Genomic DNA, 16729 nt, shown 5'->3' on the forward strand with positions numbered 1-16729 from the left:
ATATCTGTAACATCATAAAACAACTCCAACTGTATATCCCAGGTCCTTGGAAAGGACTTGAAAGGTAGAGAAAAAATGACAAATCCAGTCTGAAGATTTGATTGATTGTGCAATGAACCATAATGAAGATGATGATGATAATGATGTAGGACATTAGATTGCTTGGGCTTCACAATATTTATTTATTTATTTATTTATTTATTTTTTATTAGTCATATTTCTATGCCGCCCATTCTCCGAGGACTCTGGGCGGCTTACACCAAAGACAGTATACTAAATAGCATATTGCCCCCAACAATCTGAGTCCTCATTTTATCCACCTCGGAAGGATGGAAGGCTGAGTCAACCTTGAGCCGGTGAGATTTGATCCACTGATTTGCTGAACTAGCCGTCAGCTGAAGTAGCTGCAGTACTGCACTCTAACCACTGCGCCACCTCGGCTCATTTCAATTTTGTGCACTACATTGAACTATTGAATTATAAACTAATCTAATGGGTTTACAGTAATTTATACCATATGCCAAGCCAGCCCTTTCCTCAAAACTAAGCAAGATTAGCCAAGCTTTGCATATGTATTATACAAATGCAGCTTATTTAAACGTTGTATGAGCTCAGCCACAGCTGAATAGCACTTTGGAAGGCACAAACTCCACCTTCTATTTGATGCAGGATTTGCAGTAGAGAAGGCAGGTATCTTTTAATAAGCAGTTATTCAGTTTCTTCCAATATGACCTAGCAAAAGAGAACAAGGGAAAAGTGACTATTCACTAATGTTCCAAATGGTGTATTTATAAGACATGGATAAATAATGCAAATCCCATGGGATTAATTTGCATATTTTCTATTCATATTTGCAGACTATGATCACATTATGATTGAAAAAAACCTTGCTGAATAATTGCTGTCCCTCTGATTGCTCTGTCAGGTTTTTAATATCATTAAGACAAAATAAAGGCTGTCCTCCCAGGACATGTTTAGTGGGTTAAGAAGAGTGTGTTCATGCCTTGTGAACATTGTGTTTCAGTACTTTGGCAAGAGAAGCAAGATTGTTTCATTCAGCACAGTGTTTTGGACTATAAACTGAATTTTCTAATCAGCCATGTAGTCCACCTATGGAAAAGAAGGTTGATAAGAATCATGTACACATTTCCTGCTGTTCACATGTAGGGTGATTCCTAAAACAGCTGACCTCTAATTTGGGTTTCTCTGCAAATGTAGTCTCTTTCCAACCAGATTGGAAAAATAGCTATTTATTTTGTCCTTCAAGTAAGAAAGTAATGGCAGAGTAAAGTCAGTTTGGTTTAGTGGCTAAGTGCTGGGTTAGAAACTGGAAGAGCTCTAGTCATCCCTTAGGCATGAAAACTGCAATGCAGCATGATCATAAATGTACTTATTCAGAGATGAGTCCCAGGGCATTCAATTTGAAGGTAACCATAGGTGTGCTGTTTTTTGCAAGCAAAAATGCTAAGACTTACACTTTCTGTTTTCTGCAGTTTATAAGTTTACATTATGCAGAATTATGTAGAAAGCCATTGCCATACATTGACTTGATTGCAGGTTTTTTTTTCCTAAGAAAAGAATCTTTACCAGCCCTGCCTAGGTATGCTGGGTATTGAATCTCAGACCTTTTTTATGTAAAATATATGCAAAGCTCAGTTTTACAAAAAGAAGAGAATTGCAGGCTACAAATTGTAGAGACAAATTGCCAGTGCTTGAGATTCATATTAGGCAGAGAAAGACAAAAAAAGAAAAGACCTAAATGTATTCATAGTGTTCACTGTGGCAAACTTTAAGAGCAGAAAATAATTAGAGACCAAATCAGATTACAGTATATTACTGAACAGATTAGCTTTTGCAGTCCCTAAATTAAAGTTGTCTCCTCAAACTGATAAAAACTTAGATAAAACCCATTTTTCCCTTCTCCATCCAACTTCCCATTGGTCCCATGCATTTTATATTAAAAACATCAGGGTGGTGTTTTCTTACTGATCTTTCCGAATCTCTCCAGATTAAGACTGAAGTATAAATAGTTTCTCTAAGAAAATGAATTAGTAAAATTCTTTTTTTCTAAGAACATTTAGGGTATCTTATATTAAGGGTTTCATTTTAACACCAATCTTCAGAACTGAACAGCGTTGTCTGGCCTAATATATTATATTGGTTTCAAAGTTGAACTAATCATATTGAATATAGAACTTTGATTTATTTTTGTCTTTCTACTTGAATGTCTGTAAGTAGCAACTTAGAACAATCAGTTTGTTTTGTATAAGTCTTTTGCTGCTTAGAAAAAGCATCCATCTAGAGGAATGTTTCTAACTTCCTCCAGTTTGTTCAAGTCATTGTACAAAGACAAATGAGTTTTTGAAATCCAACTATATTAGATTTTCTGGGGCTGAGTCAGTTATTTTGCATACACAGTGTACAAATGTAGTCCCCAGCATTTCCAGATAGGGCTGGAAAATAAAAACTACTTTGGAGAACCAATGGCAATGGGACTAAATATTTATTAAGCGATTTGGTCTCACTTAGTGTGCGGTAAATGCCTAGAATCATCTGTACCCAGAGACAAGTAGATCACAGTGGTTTTTGTAGATGTAATGTGATTTAGTGAAGAGAGCAATACAGAGTTATTTTTCTTGCAGGCTCAATCCCAGGGATCAATAACACTGAAAATTATTCCAGGCATCAAAGAAGAAGATCGTCTGAAGGATAGCAAGGTAAGAGAATCTGTTTACATGTGAAAACATTACAACCTTACCTAGATATTCTTCTGAATATGTGTTCCTGTACTAAGCATGTTTCAAGGGATTGGGTAGCCTGGTATTTCCCATGTGTATGGAAACTGCAACTCTTAGACTTTTTAGCCTCCATAGCTTTTATCTAAATTTGCAGGAATTGTGTGGGTTGTCAAATATGTTGGATGTAGGTGTGGCCCTCTTAGGAATGGCAGATATGGGCTACCCTGGAACTTTTAGTTCAGTGTTTTTCAAACTTGCCAGTTTTAATGTGTGGACTTCCAACTCCCAGCATGCCACCTGAAAAATTCTGGGAAATTCATAAATCTTACAGTTACAAAATCACTGATCAGTTCACAAAATCTTAAAATTCAACAAATCTTAAAGATGCTAAGTTTGGGAAAAAAAACTTGTTTTAGTCAAATATATTTGAAGGTCAAGCAGGAATCATTTGCATGTTCATACTTAATTGAACAGTATTCCCAGCTTGTTAAACACACTGAGATCTGCCTTTCGTCTGAGGAAAATTCTTGTGATTTCAGACTAGAGATGCATTTTACAGTACTTTGGTTTCAAATAGTTGCCTCCAGAAGTTGTAAATGCTCTAACATTGGAGGTTTTTAAGAAGAATTTGGACAACCATTTGCCTGAAATGGTATAGGGTTTCCTGCCTGAGCAGGGGTTGGACTAGAAACCTCTCAGGTCTACCTACTCTGTTATTCTGTTTTAATGTCCTGGATTAAACTGGAACTGGATTTTGCATGAAGACATCATGGCAATCTAACTGGTTTGAAACTAATTTTCTCTTTCAGCGTAGATTTGAAAAATGGAATGGAAAGGACACAGTTGCAAGGGTGGGAAGCTGAGGCAATTCAAATGATTTCTGGGCTCTGGAAGGAACAGAAGTGTTGTGAGGAGATGATAACCATGGTGGCAATGACTGTTTTTCCTTCCTCTCTCCCTCCCCCCCCCACTTTCTTCTTAGAGTTTAGAAAGTGTCAATGGCAGTGGCAGCACATATAATTTTTCTTTCTGCTTAAAAGCACCAGTGGAACATCAGCTGTCATTTATTCCCCACTCCACCTTTTTCAAGAATGGGCCTGGAATAAAGCTAGCAATAAATTTGCTAGCTAATTGGTTTTATAAGTGGTAGGAATTTTTTTCAGTCTGCCACCACTCAAATCTTGCCTTTCTAAAAAGTGTAAAGGAGTGGGGATTAGGGGGAGAGGATGAAGCTATACTCCAGATCTACCTAAAATTATTTAACTAGCTACATAAATCTGTGACTGGGGGTGGTGACTGGGGAAAGAACAGTTTGTCTTAGTCATATTTGCATATATATCTCTTTTACTCTGCTCCACTTCGAATATCATTATTTTTCCATCTTTGTATTTGTGGATTTGTTTTCATATCCCTAAAGCTCTCCAAGCCATGGATTCGGAAGACAATCTATATAAGTTTCTGCTGCTTTTTTCCCCCATCTGCATGAAATTCTAGGAACTGTAATTATGGTCACGGTAACCTTTCTTTCATCTGTTAGGTATTCATGAGAGCTCTCTTCTCCTACAATCCAAAAGAGGATAAAGCTATCCCATGTCAGGAGGCAGGACTACCTTTTCAGAGAAGGCACATCTTAGAAGTGGTTAGCCAAGATGACCCAACATGGTGGCAGGCCAAACGTGTGGGTGACACAAACCTTCGGGCCGGTCTGATTCCTTCTAAGCAGTTCCAAGAAAGGTGAGTTAGGAAAAGCAATGGCTTGAGGTGCAAGACTTGATTACTAATACAGTGAACAAAGCTGTGTCTCGGTTTAAAAGTAAAGCAAATTATGTTTTCTTTTTATGAGGGCACCTCATGTATTGTTGGACTCGTACATTCTTCCTTCCTTTAGGGAACAAAAAGAAACGTGTGTTTCTTGCAACTGTTAGCTGTAGTTTTTATTTTCTTTCCAATGAAGCAAGCAAGGATTTGCACAAGCCATAGTAGACTCTATTTTTAGGCAGAATGGTGATGACAAAGGGTAGGGCAGTTTTTGACTTTTCTTTCTCAGCTCTCCACCCATTTCTTTTTCTTGGAGGATAATTATGTATCCTGGACTGTCTATTTAGGTTGTTGATTAGAACTGAAGTAAGATTCAACTGTCATCCTGCTTTCTATACTCAGAATTCAGAGTGCAGATGGCTTCTAGCTCTTAGTCTAAGCCACAATATATTTTCGATCAGTTCTGGTATAAAACAAAGTTTTGTTGCAGACTAGGATTCCTAACAAATTTTAAATAATTTTTGGGCTCCAGATTTGAGGAGAAAGTAGTTATGCTGAGGTGGTGAAACTGACTATGGTTTTTAATGGCTCAATATGAAATATTTTGATCATTTCCCTGGTCCTTGTGTGGCATCTTCGAGACTACAGAGGCAAAGATTACTCTGGATTAGACATGCAAATACTTCATTATGATACAACTGGGGAAAAGGCTTGTCTAATGTATCATAAGGTTTAGGAAAGTTACTGTAGGGGAAAATAGTATTTTAGAGTTTACAGGAAATGACTAAAATTGTGAATTGACCACTGAAACCTCTGGGAAAAAAGTGCTTTCTAAATGAGCTTCACTCAGCATAAAGTATAGCTACAGTTTTTTGAATTTAATTTTCAAATGGCAAATTTAACACTTCTTTTAGTATGATCAACTTTTCTCCCATCTTAACTCTCTGCAATTGCACTGGACTAACAAGCAATTTTATCTTCTCTGAAAAGCAAAATGCAACTTGCCACTTGGAATTTTTCTTTTCTTAAAAATTGATTTTCATTATTAAGGAGGGAACAGATCAATGGTAATAGAAATGAATGTTCTGCATATTGCCAACTGGCTGACTTCCACTTTTAATCACAGCATTTCCTTCATACATTCATCTTTGAATGGCTCCCCCCCCCCCACACACACACCTGCAGCAACTTTGTAGTAATAAAATTTGAAAGGGCAGTATCAAATACTTCTTTAAAACCTTTGTCCTTTTTATAGACAGTCACAAACACAAATTTAGCAAAAGAGGGGAGAAAGGAAACAGTACTTCCTTCCCCTCCTCCTTTTGTATGAACCATTAAAATAGCCACCTGCACCTTAACTCCCACTTAGACTCAAACAATGAAATGCAGGATGAGTGTATTACTCAGATCTGACTAGCTTGAATCTCATATAGTGTCTGTCTTTTCAGACTTGCTTACAGGTAGTCCTCGCTTAATGACTGGTTGCTTAGTGACCATTCAGTTGTGATGCACCTTCCCCCAAAGGTATTTACAAGCTGATTCCAAAGTTTCAATGACCACACCTCTCCCCCACAGTCACCTTATTACAATGTGGGCAATTCACGACTGGTGTACATTTTTGGCAGTTTGCAAGGTCCCCCAGTCACAGGATAATGATTTTTGTGGTTTTTTGGTTGATTTCTATTTTCACTTCCAGTTTCCAGCAAAAAATGCCCATTGGATAAAATGGAATTGTTAAATGACCATCCCGTTTGCTTAATGACCATAATGTTCACTTCATGACTGCTGCATGAAAGGACATAAAATTGGGTGTGGTCATGTGGTGATCCACTTAACCACTGCCATGACTTATGACCATAATTTCTAGCTCAGTTACTAGCTGAGCAAAATCAAAGATTACCTCTATATCTTTGTTCTAAAGCAGACTGTGAAGGTGGGTTGAGTGTTCAAGACAGGAAGCAGCACCATGGACAGATGTCAGTGAGTTGAACCAAATTCAGACTGAAAAAGTCATCCAAACCCAGCTCACTGTTGAAGTCCCAAAACAGTATCAGAAAACTGACTTAAGGGTTAAACTAGTGTCAAGCAGTATATTTTCCTGAATTGTTCATACTCCGTTTGAGTACAAATAATCTCTGTAGGAAATGAAGAGAAGAGTATTTCAAATAAGTTTTCATGAGTGAGGTGTGGTCCTTTTGTATTTATTTAGTTACAAGTTGACTAAAAGGCATGTGTGAATACACTCTACAGTCCAGGTATAGTTGTACATCTGGTAGGCTTGTGCAGAACTTCATGAATAACTTGGAAAAGTTCCTTTGGAGACTGAACCCTTTGCAGAGCAGGAGATTCCTTCTCTGCCACAGCAAATAGCTGAAGAATCAATTATTGTACGTTCCCTTGAAAAAAATTGAATGGGTATAATTAGAAACCCTGTCTTTTCTGCAGTCCATTTAAAGAGTTATGTGTATATAGCCCAACAAATGTAACTTATTCTGCTTTTAAAAATTGCAAATAAATGCTATGTTTATGTTTCTGCATGCCCTGAAGGAACCTTTCCAAATTATTTGTGAAGTCTGCTGTCTTCTTAGTTTCCAAGACTTCAGCTAAAGTTCCAGGAAATAATTCCTCCAGGTGTGTGTGTGTGTGTGTGTGTGTGTTCAGTAATAATGCTTTTGTCACTACTGAGGAGAAATTCTGCCCTTGAAAATTGTTGGAGAATGTCTCTGTCTTCAAATATGATGGAGGACTTGAACAGCCATATGTGTCCAATCATCTATGCTGAATGTCCCAAAGGTGCTTTTTTTAAAAAGGTAACTGGACTTTGTTTTTTCTTGAAGACCTTTCTCTTCTCATCCAAAAAGCTTCTTCAGTTCTGACTGAAGTCAGTCAGAACTGAAGAAGTATCTTGGATGAGAAATGAAAGGTCTTCAAGGAAAAACAAAGCCCAGTAATGGGACAACTATTACCTGGATGACTGAGAATCTTTATAGACATTCATGCTGAACAGTTTCCATAGGGTTGATGGCATTTAATATCTTGGTGCAACTTGATTGCCTGCTTTTTCCCAAAGAAGAAAAGTCAAGAAGTCTGCAAGGAGAAATATGCACTTAATTTGTTACTCCAAATTGCTTCTCAACGAAGAACACACTGGACTTTTTTTGCAGGAAAGCACACATCTGCATAATTCAGACTTTTGTTTTTCACCTATCCATAGAAAAATGACATTAGTCACTTAGTTACTTGAACTTAGTTCCAGTTAAAATCAGAATGAAACTTTGGGTTAGTTTTCTAAAAAACAAGCTTGAACTGCCAATGATACAGTACATGCTCCTCATCTGGATTGGGTCCTATATTTGTTTCCAAACTCCTCCTTCTTTGCCTTTTGCTTCCAAGGGGGTTGCTTTCAACTAATAGCTGCCTTAGAGCAAAGAGTAACCAGTATCTATTGGGTCCAAATAGTCCCTCAGGGACACAATTTGGATTCAGTGTTTCATCCATAAAATAAATATTTGTTTTTTTAATGACATTAAAGTAATACCACAAATTATTTTAAATCAAAATCTACTTATTTTGTCCTTAAATTAACATGATATGTATCTACCTGTTATGGCCTAGCATTGTGTTCAGACCAAACCACTGTGGCTTGTTCAATGACATAGCTTTATGGATGAACTAGGCCAATCTACAGTTGAGGTCTTAAACGTACCGTGTGTCCCCCAAAATAAGACCAGGTCTTATATTAATTTTTGTTCTAAAAGACGCATTATGTTTTTTTTTCCGGTTAGGTCTTATTTTGGGGGAAATACAGTACTAAATGCCTCCATTTGCTGACGATCGTAACTGGGGCTTATTTTTGGGGTGGTGTTCATATTACGAGCATCCTAAAAAATCATGCTAGGGATTATTTTCTGGTTGGGTCTTATTTTCAGGGAAACCGGGTATGTATCCCAAGTGAGTCTGAATCAAAGCTATTTTTGTTGTTGTTGCTTAAAAGTTCTTAGTATTTTCTTGCATCCTCCCCCATCTCAGAATTGTAAATCTTGTTGTTTTATCTAGGCGCTTAATGTATAGAAGGACCATCGGTGCATTGCACAATTCCAGAAGTGTTACAAAGCCATACTGTGAGTCACTACAAACCTTTTCCTTGTTTGTTCAAGGCACATTTATCTCACCATTTATAAATTTATAATGTTTCTCCTTTTATGGATAGGTATTCTCAGCCCACAAGGACTTTGTTGCATTGCTGTGTCATATGGAAAGACAATAAGCAGTGCCAGAATTGAGAGAATTAGGAATAATGCACAGAAGGGCGCTCTAGGGGAAGAAAACACTTCATGTTTTAGGTTAATAGCTAGCTCTGTAGGGATAATGACATTCAGTGGAACTAACTGATTGTTGTTTGGCCATGCAGTCCAGGATAGAGAGAGGCAGATCAGGGAGGACAGACTTTGAAATATGCATTGTTAATTGTAAGCTATAGTTCTCACCTCTTATATAAAGCAGTGTGCTCATAAAGTATTAAAATAAATAGGTAGCAATTCTTCAATTAGTTTTCCACAATTAAGAGTCAGTTGTTGGCAGTTGTGGACTAAGGCCTCTAGAAATAACATTGCCTAGTCTATTAATCAGTTAGATAGATTAAGCCATTTCAATGTCTAAAATATTAATTGGTTGGCAGATTTGTAATTGTAATTAAATTATAAATTAAATATTATATTCCTTTTAGTGGCTTTGATCAGAGGATTAGGACTGCCAGGTCTGGGATGCAAAATCAGGATGAGCAGTAGATGGCTCTAACAATATTTTCTTGATCTCTTTTCAGCCATCTAGTAGTTCTGAGTTTTTGCATCACAGATTCAATAGTCTGTAATTAAGCCTTCCTTATCAATAGTTCTGGCAACACACAGTCAAAAATAAGGAATTCCCTTTGGGAAATACAGAATCCCACACATGTTCTACAAAAAAAAAAAAAAAAAAAAACCAAACAAACTATGATCCCTTGCTTCAAAGAACATCAGTCCCTTTACCATTGGCCAGGCTGGCAACACTGGTGTGGAAGGGAAAGTGGTTAAAAAGAGCAAAAAGACAACCACAGATACTAGTTCTGGTGCTGTAATGGTATGTGGGAATAACCTTGGGAGATGGGAGGAAGACCCACAGATGGGACAACTATAAAAGGTATCTCAGCCCACAGAAAGAGAGGAGGCACAGAGAGCATTTCAGAAAGGACCCTTCTTAATTTTCTGGAGAGTGAAATGAGAGGAAGGGAGAAATACATTAGGTCTTGCAAGATTCTGCTTACTATAAAGGCAGAGCAGTTCTGCTCCCTGCCTGGATTACCTTGAAGAGCAAATAGGTACGTACAGACCAAACTTTGCTCACTCTGACTGCCTCTGCTTACATTCTTCTTGTCAACAATATCTTTTTCCAGGGCCCTTACTTATATTTTTTTTTATCCAGCCTTATTATTTTTTATAAATAACTCAAGGCAACAAACATACCACTCCTTCCTTTTCTATTCTATTATATTATTACAAAATCTCCACTTTCCTGATCCCTGGCTAGCATAATTTCCTCCCCCATTACAGCCAAGCATGCAGAAGACAAACTGTCCGAGGGAGGATTGGAAATTGCTACCCTCCCACTTCTCCCCTGTAATTGTCAGATCAGTCCCACTGAAATGGTCCATAAGAGGAAGACCTTTTTCCCTTACAAGGAAAACAAAGCTTTTAAGGAGGAAATGAAACAAAAATAAAGAAGATGGCCATCCTCAATCACAATAAAGCCCATAAGGAGGCATAAAGAAACCCAAGAGGAGAGAAATACACTGCTCAAAAAAATAAAGGGAACACAAGCAGAAGTCATCTGAGGTCTGAATGAATGAAATAGCCTTATTAAATACTTTGTTCTTTACATACAGTAGTTTATACACTGCTCAAACAACTAAAGGGAACACAAAACTACTGTATGTAACAAACAAAGTATTTAATAAGGCTATTTCATTCATTCAGATCTCGGATGTCTTCTGCTTGTGTTCCCTTTATTTTTTTGAGCAGTGTATTTATGAGAGGATCATAAATATTTAGAACATACAGATAGAAGTAACAGGGCATGGAAAGAGGAGCAACAAATGCCATATTCCTCTTCCCCACCCCCCATATCAGACATGCAAACAGATGTTGTTTATTTACTTTTGGGTACATGTGTGTGAATATTTTAAGACCTTATGTGTGAGAAATTGCTGAGGAGTTTTCCTCAGTTGAATCACTGTTGCCCATAAGTGCTTACAAGAGAATTGTCTGCAAGAAATCTGACTGGGATGTGTGGTTTGATTGCTCCTGCAATCAGTGTTGGGAAGGCTGCCTGAGCCTTGGCTAAAAGCTCTGCAGTGGAAAGAACTTTAGCAGGGGTTTCAAACTCGATTTCATTGAGGGCCACATCAGGGTTGTGCTTGACTTTGGGGTGGGGGGACAGGGTGGCCATGGCCAGCTCGATGTCATTTGCACCTGTGGTGGCCTGAGCGCTCTGCCAGCGAAAACGGGTTCCCAAGCCCCATTTTCAGCTGTCACATCCTCCTGCAACCCTCTACAAGTAAAAATGGAGCTCCGGAAGGCTGCACATGGCCCTCCTGAGCGCCATTTTCACTGGCAGAAGCAGTGCAGGCTGGTCCTATGCTGTTTCCAGGGCGGTCCCATGGGCCAGATCTAAGTACCCTGCAGGCCGGATCCGGCCCCCAAGCCTTGAGTTTGAGACCCCTGAGCTTTAGAGTTGCTCTATCAATCCAACTCTTTTTCCTGGAAGACTGAATGGACAGACAAAAATGGGCAACTATTCCATTTTTTACTGGATTAGAGTTTTCTCATGATATGAATGCCCAGGGGAAGATACTTTGAACAGACTTGGAACTGGCTGTAAAAGTAAAATCCATAACTGACAGAATTTTTAGATGCTTGGCAATGATCCTGCCCATGTTGCTATACCAAATGTTTAATACCATATAAAGCAGTGTGTAATATATATCCTAGCTACTATTTAAATATCAACTAAATATATACAAAATTAACATACATTAAAGTAATACAGCCTGATACCATGAATGACTACATTAATCTTTAAAAAAGAAAAAGAAAAAAGAAAGTAAGGCCTTGAACAAATGATCTAATTCTTTGTATTTTATTTTACATTTTATTGCAGTTAGCCCATAAATGCCATTTCGATGGAAAGCCAGAATACAAATCTAAGAAACCAGCCAAGTTATAGTTTAATAGCAACAATAGATCTCTTATTACCTCAGGAAATTTGCCATGAAAATTCTACCCTGTTTTGTATTGTGCTCTGTGGGATCATTTTGTTTGGGGATGGAGGGGTGGGAGGGGATGGGCTGTCCTTTGAATTTGCCCTGATTTGATAGAAGGAAGTGCGCACTCAAAGCATGGCAAAAGAAAATGGTTGGTAGAAGGACATCCTATCTTTATATGGATGTTTTCTGTCAAAATATCACACACACATGCAACTAGTTTTGTGAGGGTCCCTCCTGCTCCTGTTATTGAGCCCGTGTGTTTATATGCATCAAAACATGTAGTTGTCTGGAGCCCATGTACCATGGTATGAGCAATTGATAATTATAAAGAAAAGGGGGAAAAAAGAAAAAGGAAGTTAGCAATAACAAATTTTCTTGCACAACTAGTGAGGAGTAAGGGCACAGTTTTGAAGTTTTATAAAGTCCCTTTACAATAATCTCTACTTACTTATTCAGGTTTTGTTCACTAAACTCTGAGTTGTGCTTTCTCCATTCAAACTGGGACAAAAGGAGGGTAAAATCCTGCTTCTTTCTCTCCCTCCCTCCCCATCTCTCTCTCTCTCTCTCTCTCTCTCTCTCTCTCTCTCTCTCTCTCTCTCTCTCTCTCTCTCCCCCTCCTCCTTCCTCCCTTCCTCTCTCCCCCTCTCCCTCTCCCTCTACGGTATATACCTACCTACCTACCTACCTATCTAATATATATATATATATATATGAGAGAGAGAGAGAGAGAGAGAGAGAGAGAGAGAGAGAGAGAGAGAGAGAGATTTTTTAAAAAATGCAGGTAAAAGGATAAATAGAAGAAAAGATTTGAAAGAAGAAAAAACTCAAACCAAAATGAAAGTACAAAAAATAAAGTAGAAAAAATAGAATGTTTTTTCTATAATGTACCAATTTTCTTTGCTACACATATAAGTTATAAAAAATACATCAAACACTTACTGTAAGGTTAACATTTATCTACATTATTTCCATAATTCCATGAAATTTTAATTCTCAAATCCCAAAATCAACTTTTCATTTTCAGTTTCTCGCAAAAAAATCCAAAAGTGGTTTCCAAGTAGAAGTAAAATTTGCCACATCCCCCAATTCTACTAGTTTCACCATCCATTCTTCGTTTGTAGATATTTGTAAATCCTTCCATCTTTAAGTGTCGCTGCTATCCTATTATAAAAACAAGTGCCATAAGATGTCTCAATTATTTATCCATTACGCCCAAAAGAAAGGTCTGTGCTTTCAATTCTATGTTCACATTTGTTCACATCAAATACAAACTCGACCCCAATATTTTCTAGCTTTATTAAATGTCCATCAAAGTTGAAAAAATGTTCCCTCAGTTTGATTGCATTTTCACCATGCTTTGAAGCTCCCTTATATATTTTTGACAATGTATCTAGTGCCATGTACCAATGAGACATCATTTTATAGAAGTTTTTCTATAATTATAATTTAATGTAAATTACAACCTTTTTTTCCTCATACTATTCCCACTGGTCCAAATACATCTTTTTTTTTTTTTGAGAAAAATCAAAATCTCCTTATTTGTTTCTCAGTTAGGTCTCTGTGTATACATATAGTCTTTTTAGCACAAGTCGTAAGTCATAAGCAGAACATAACATCTACTTATTATTATCCCTGTCAAGATAATATGGGGTGCTTTCCTTACATTTAAACAATTGGACTGAATAAAAAATCCCTTAAGACATTTTTCTTGGCTTTCTTTTAACAATCTTACCTCTGTCTTTTCATGCTAACCGCAGATGATCAATCTTCTGAGAAAGGTAGGTTCTCCAGCTACTCTGGAGTGACAGCACCAGCAGAGTCATTTTCTGCCTGCTCAAACTATCCTGCAGTGAACCAAATCAAGATGCCGATATAGAGATCTTAGATTGTTCAGCTGGAACAGATGGTACAATTGTGCATTTGTTTTTCATTTTCCACAATTGATTCTGCATCAAAGATGCTTTTTAAAAAGTAATCTGAATATAATTTGACAAAACAGTGCGACACTTAAATGGAAAGGACATGTAATTTTGGAGGGAATTTTGAGACAAATCTTCAGATTTGAAACCTTTCTGTTGGGAAAAAAAGAAAGGTTTGGGGGCAGCTTTATATATCATTGCTTTGTGGGTGCTATAAGCATTTTTAGGTCAATGGATGCTCATTTAGTGATAAATTTCGAATAATGAGGTTTATTACATAACATCTGATCCCATTTTATTCCTCCTTGCTAGAAAAAAATGTGAATAAACAAGGCACGCTCATAAATCTAAATGCATTATTTCAATGTGATTATGTTTAAATATTACCTTACTGCCTTGGTGTAATATAAAATGCATATTCAGAGCATACAATATAGATAACTTGCCTCCAAATTAAAGAAAAGGATGGATTGCTTGGTGCTTAATCTAAATGGGAATTGAAGGGGAGCAAGCTGAAGGGCAGGAAAGAAGAAGAGAAGAGAAGGGAGAAGTGATTTCAAAAGAAAATGAGCTGAGAACATGCGTGAGAAGAGGGAATGTCCAACACAAAAGCAATATCATGATCGATATGTGTGGAAATGCTGAAATCATAATGGATTTTTTAAATATTGAGATTAGAATGCTAAAATGCTTATTTATTTATCATATTTATATAGCCACTTGTCACATGACACTGGGTGGGGTACAACATCCAATCACTGGTTGATTCAAAATTCAATTTCCTGTGATTATCCCATTCCAGCCCAGAAGAAAAGTCATTTACCTAATTTATTAGCAGTACTTGGATTTTTTCCCCCTTCTGTTAAGTCTTGTCCAATTATCAGAGACTGCAGGGACAAGCTTGTGCGATTCTCTTGGCAAGTGTTTTTTATCAGGTCAACCTGGTCTATCCAATTATGGGATGGAGCATACTGCTCCGCTTCTCTTGGCAAGGTTTTTCAGAAGGGGCTTACCGCCTCATTCCTAGGAATAAGAGAAAATGACTGGCCCAGAGATATCCACCTTGCTTTGTGCCCATGACTAGAACACAAGATCTTCTGATTACTAGCCTGATACATTAACCTTTACATCAAATTGGCTTTTAGTCCTTGGATTTCAGTTGGGTTATTCTGTCTGCAGTGAAAATCAATCTTTTATAGCCTCATAAAAGGGGAAAAATAAATTTTTCTCATATACACTCAGGGCCTCTTATGTCAATCTCATTTAATTTTCCTTAGCTATTAATTTGCCCCGTGTTTTACTATGTAATTTATTTTTTTGTACGTGCTAATCACACGGATTAAACTCCTGCTGTTTCTTAAAAAGCTATTGTGCTGTTTCTAGGAGCTTTTGTTAACACAGCAGGTAATTTCCTGTTGAACCACAATGTGTAGCTATTTTTCCTTCTCCTTTTTCCTTTTGATTTGGCCTTGCACCTTCCAGAAAAATGTACTAGGGTTCGTTTTTTAACTTAACAATTGCCTCAAATAAGAAAAGGTGCTCAGGTTATAAATAAAGTCTTACTAGCAGTATTAATAATGCAGGAGTTTAAATTTAATTGCCTTGATTTAACTCTTGGGACAGTCTCCTAGTGCAGCTGTTGCTACTAAAGTGGAATCCCATCTAGTGGAACCTTGAAAGGGTGCCTTTTCCATGGCTGCCGCTACCACACAAAAACACCCTTCCATTGGTGATTTGACAGCTTCCACCGTTCTAAACTTACACAGAGACCTGACTTTACACTGAGGACTGGGATAGGTGTAGGCAGATAGTGTGGAAGGAGGCAGCTGACCCCTTCCACACTATCTGCCTACACCTATCCCAAAGGGACAATTATGCTGTTTTTACTTTATTGTTTTACTATTTTTTTTTACTGCTTTATTATTGTTTTACTTATTGGTTTTATTTTTGTGAGCCACTCAGAATTACTTAAGATGGGAGAGCACATAACCCCTTTACATAAATAGATAAATAAGGAACCCAATCCAGTTAAGGGGCAAAAAAATAAAGAACAACACTTTCCTTCTAATGATAAACATAGTGCTTTTTATATAAGTTTAAAGGGGTCGAGGTCATTTGCAGCTTATTTGGCCAGAGTGATTAGAGGAGCTGTCTCTAACATGGCAGTTTCCAGATAATTGTTTATACAATTTATATAGCCACCCATCTCAAAACAATCGCTCTTGGTGGTACTTAGAAGGCTAAAAGCGAAAAAGAGAAATATATAAAGTAAATATCAAGCAGACAAATACAATGCATGTGAGTGTTTAAAAATCATTCTGTTTCTCATCAATGAAAACTAAAAGCAGACAAACCAATTGTCAGGCCTGGCTTGTCTATGTGGCCAAATATCTGAGGGAAGTTCTAGCATTTTTTTTACTCCTTAAGAAAGGCCAACTGGGGTTACCCAGATTTGTGAACTGACAGGAGATCATGGGAATTCAGTCTGACCAGTTGGGAAAGGATTTATTAAAAAATTTACACAACAGTAACAGTTGGCAATTCCTATTTGAATTCTTCAGTTGAGTGTGCTGCTTATTTTCGTCACCTTGAAACAGCCACTGGATGGTTTCCCAGGTCATAGTCATCTAAAATCAATTGTATGGTTTGTGGAATAAATCAGAATAGCTTGGTTTATCTCACAAATCACACATAACTGTCATGGTTATAAACCCAAATTACTGGTTTTATACATGCATTAAGCTAAAACCAAAGCATGCTGGATGGAAAATTCTGGGAGTTGAAGACATCTTAAAAGTTGCCAACGTTGAAACACTATTGTAAAAGACTAAGTTCTTTTCAAGAGTAATCACATAGTCCTAAAACTGTTTAAAATGTGGTACCCCTCTTGAGTTCATTGAGCCAAAAACTCAGAATCTAAACTTATTATAAGAAGTGAACCATGCACACAAGGGCAAATAGATCTTTTATGTGCACTCACTATATCATTTCCCCCATTGAAGAACACTCTCTTC

The 16729-nt window shown here is 37.4% G+C and overlaps 1 protein-coding gene across 2 annotated transcripts in view; it reads left to right on the forward strand.

The window, feature by feature from the left end:
• Nucleotides 1-16729, forward strand: part of MPP3 (MAGUK p55 scaffold protein 3) — a 98230-nt gene that overhangs the window by 42822 nt on the left and 38679 nt on the right. For both annotated transcript variants that reach the window (XM_034415416.3, XM_087893955.1), the window contains 4 exons: nucleotides 2643-2717; nucleotides 4276-4472; nucleotides 8553-8617; nucleotides 13554-13574. In XM_034415416.3, coding sequence (XP_034271307.1) covers nucleotides 2643-2717; nucleotides 4276-4472; nucleotides 8553-8617; nucleotides 13554-13574 — 358 coding nt within the window. The remainder of the gene's footprint in view (nucleotides 1-2642; nucleotides 2718-4275; nucleotides 4473-8552; nucleotides 8618-13553; nucleotides 13575-16729) is intronic.

Source organism: Pantherophis guttatus, chromosome 4, assembly GCF_059756535.1.
Source record: "Pantherophis guttatus breed Tessera chromosome 4, ASM5975653v1, whole genome shotgun sequence".
In the NCBI taxonomy this organism is placed as follows: domain Eukaryota; kingdom Metazoa; phylum Chordata; class Lepidosauria; order Squamata; family Colubridae; genus Pantherophis; species Pantherophis guttatus.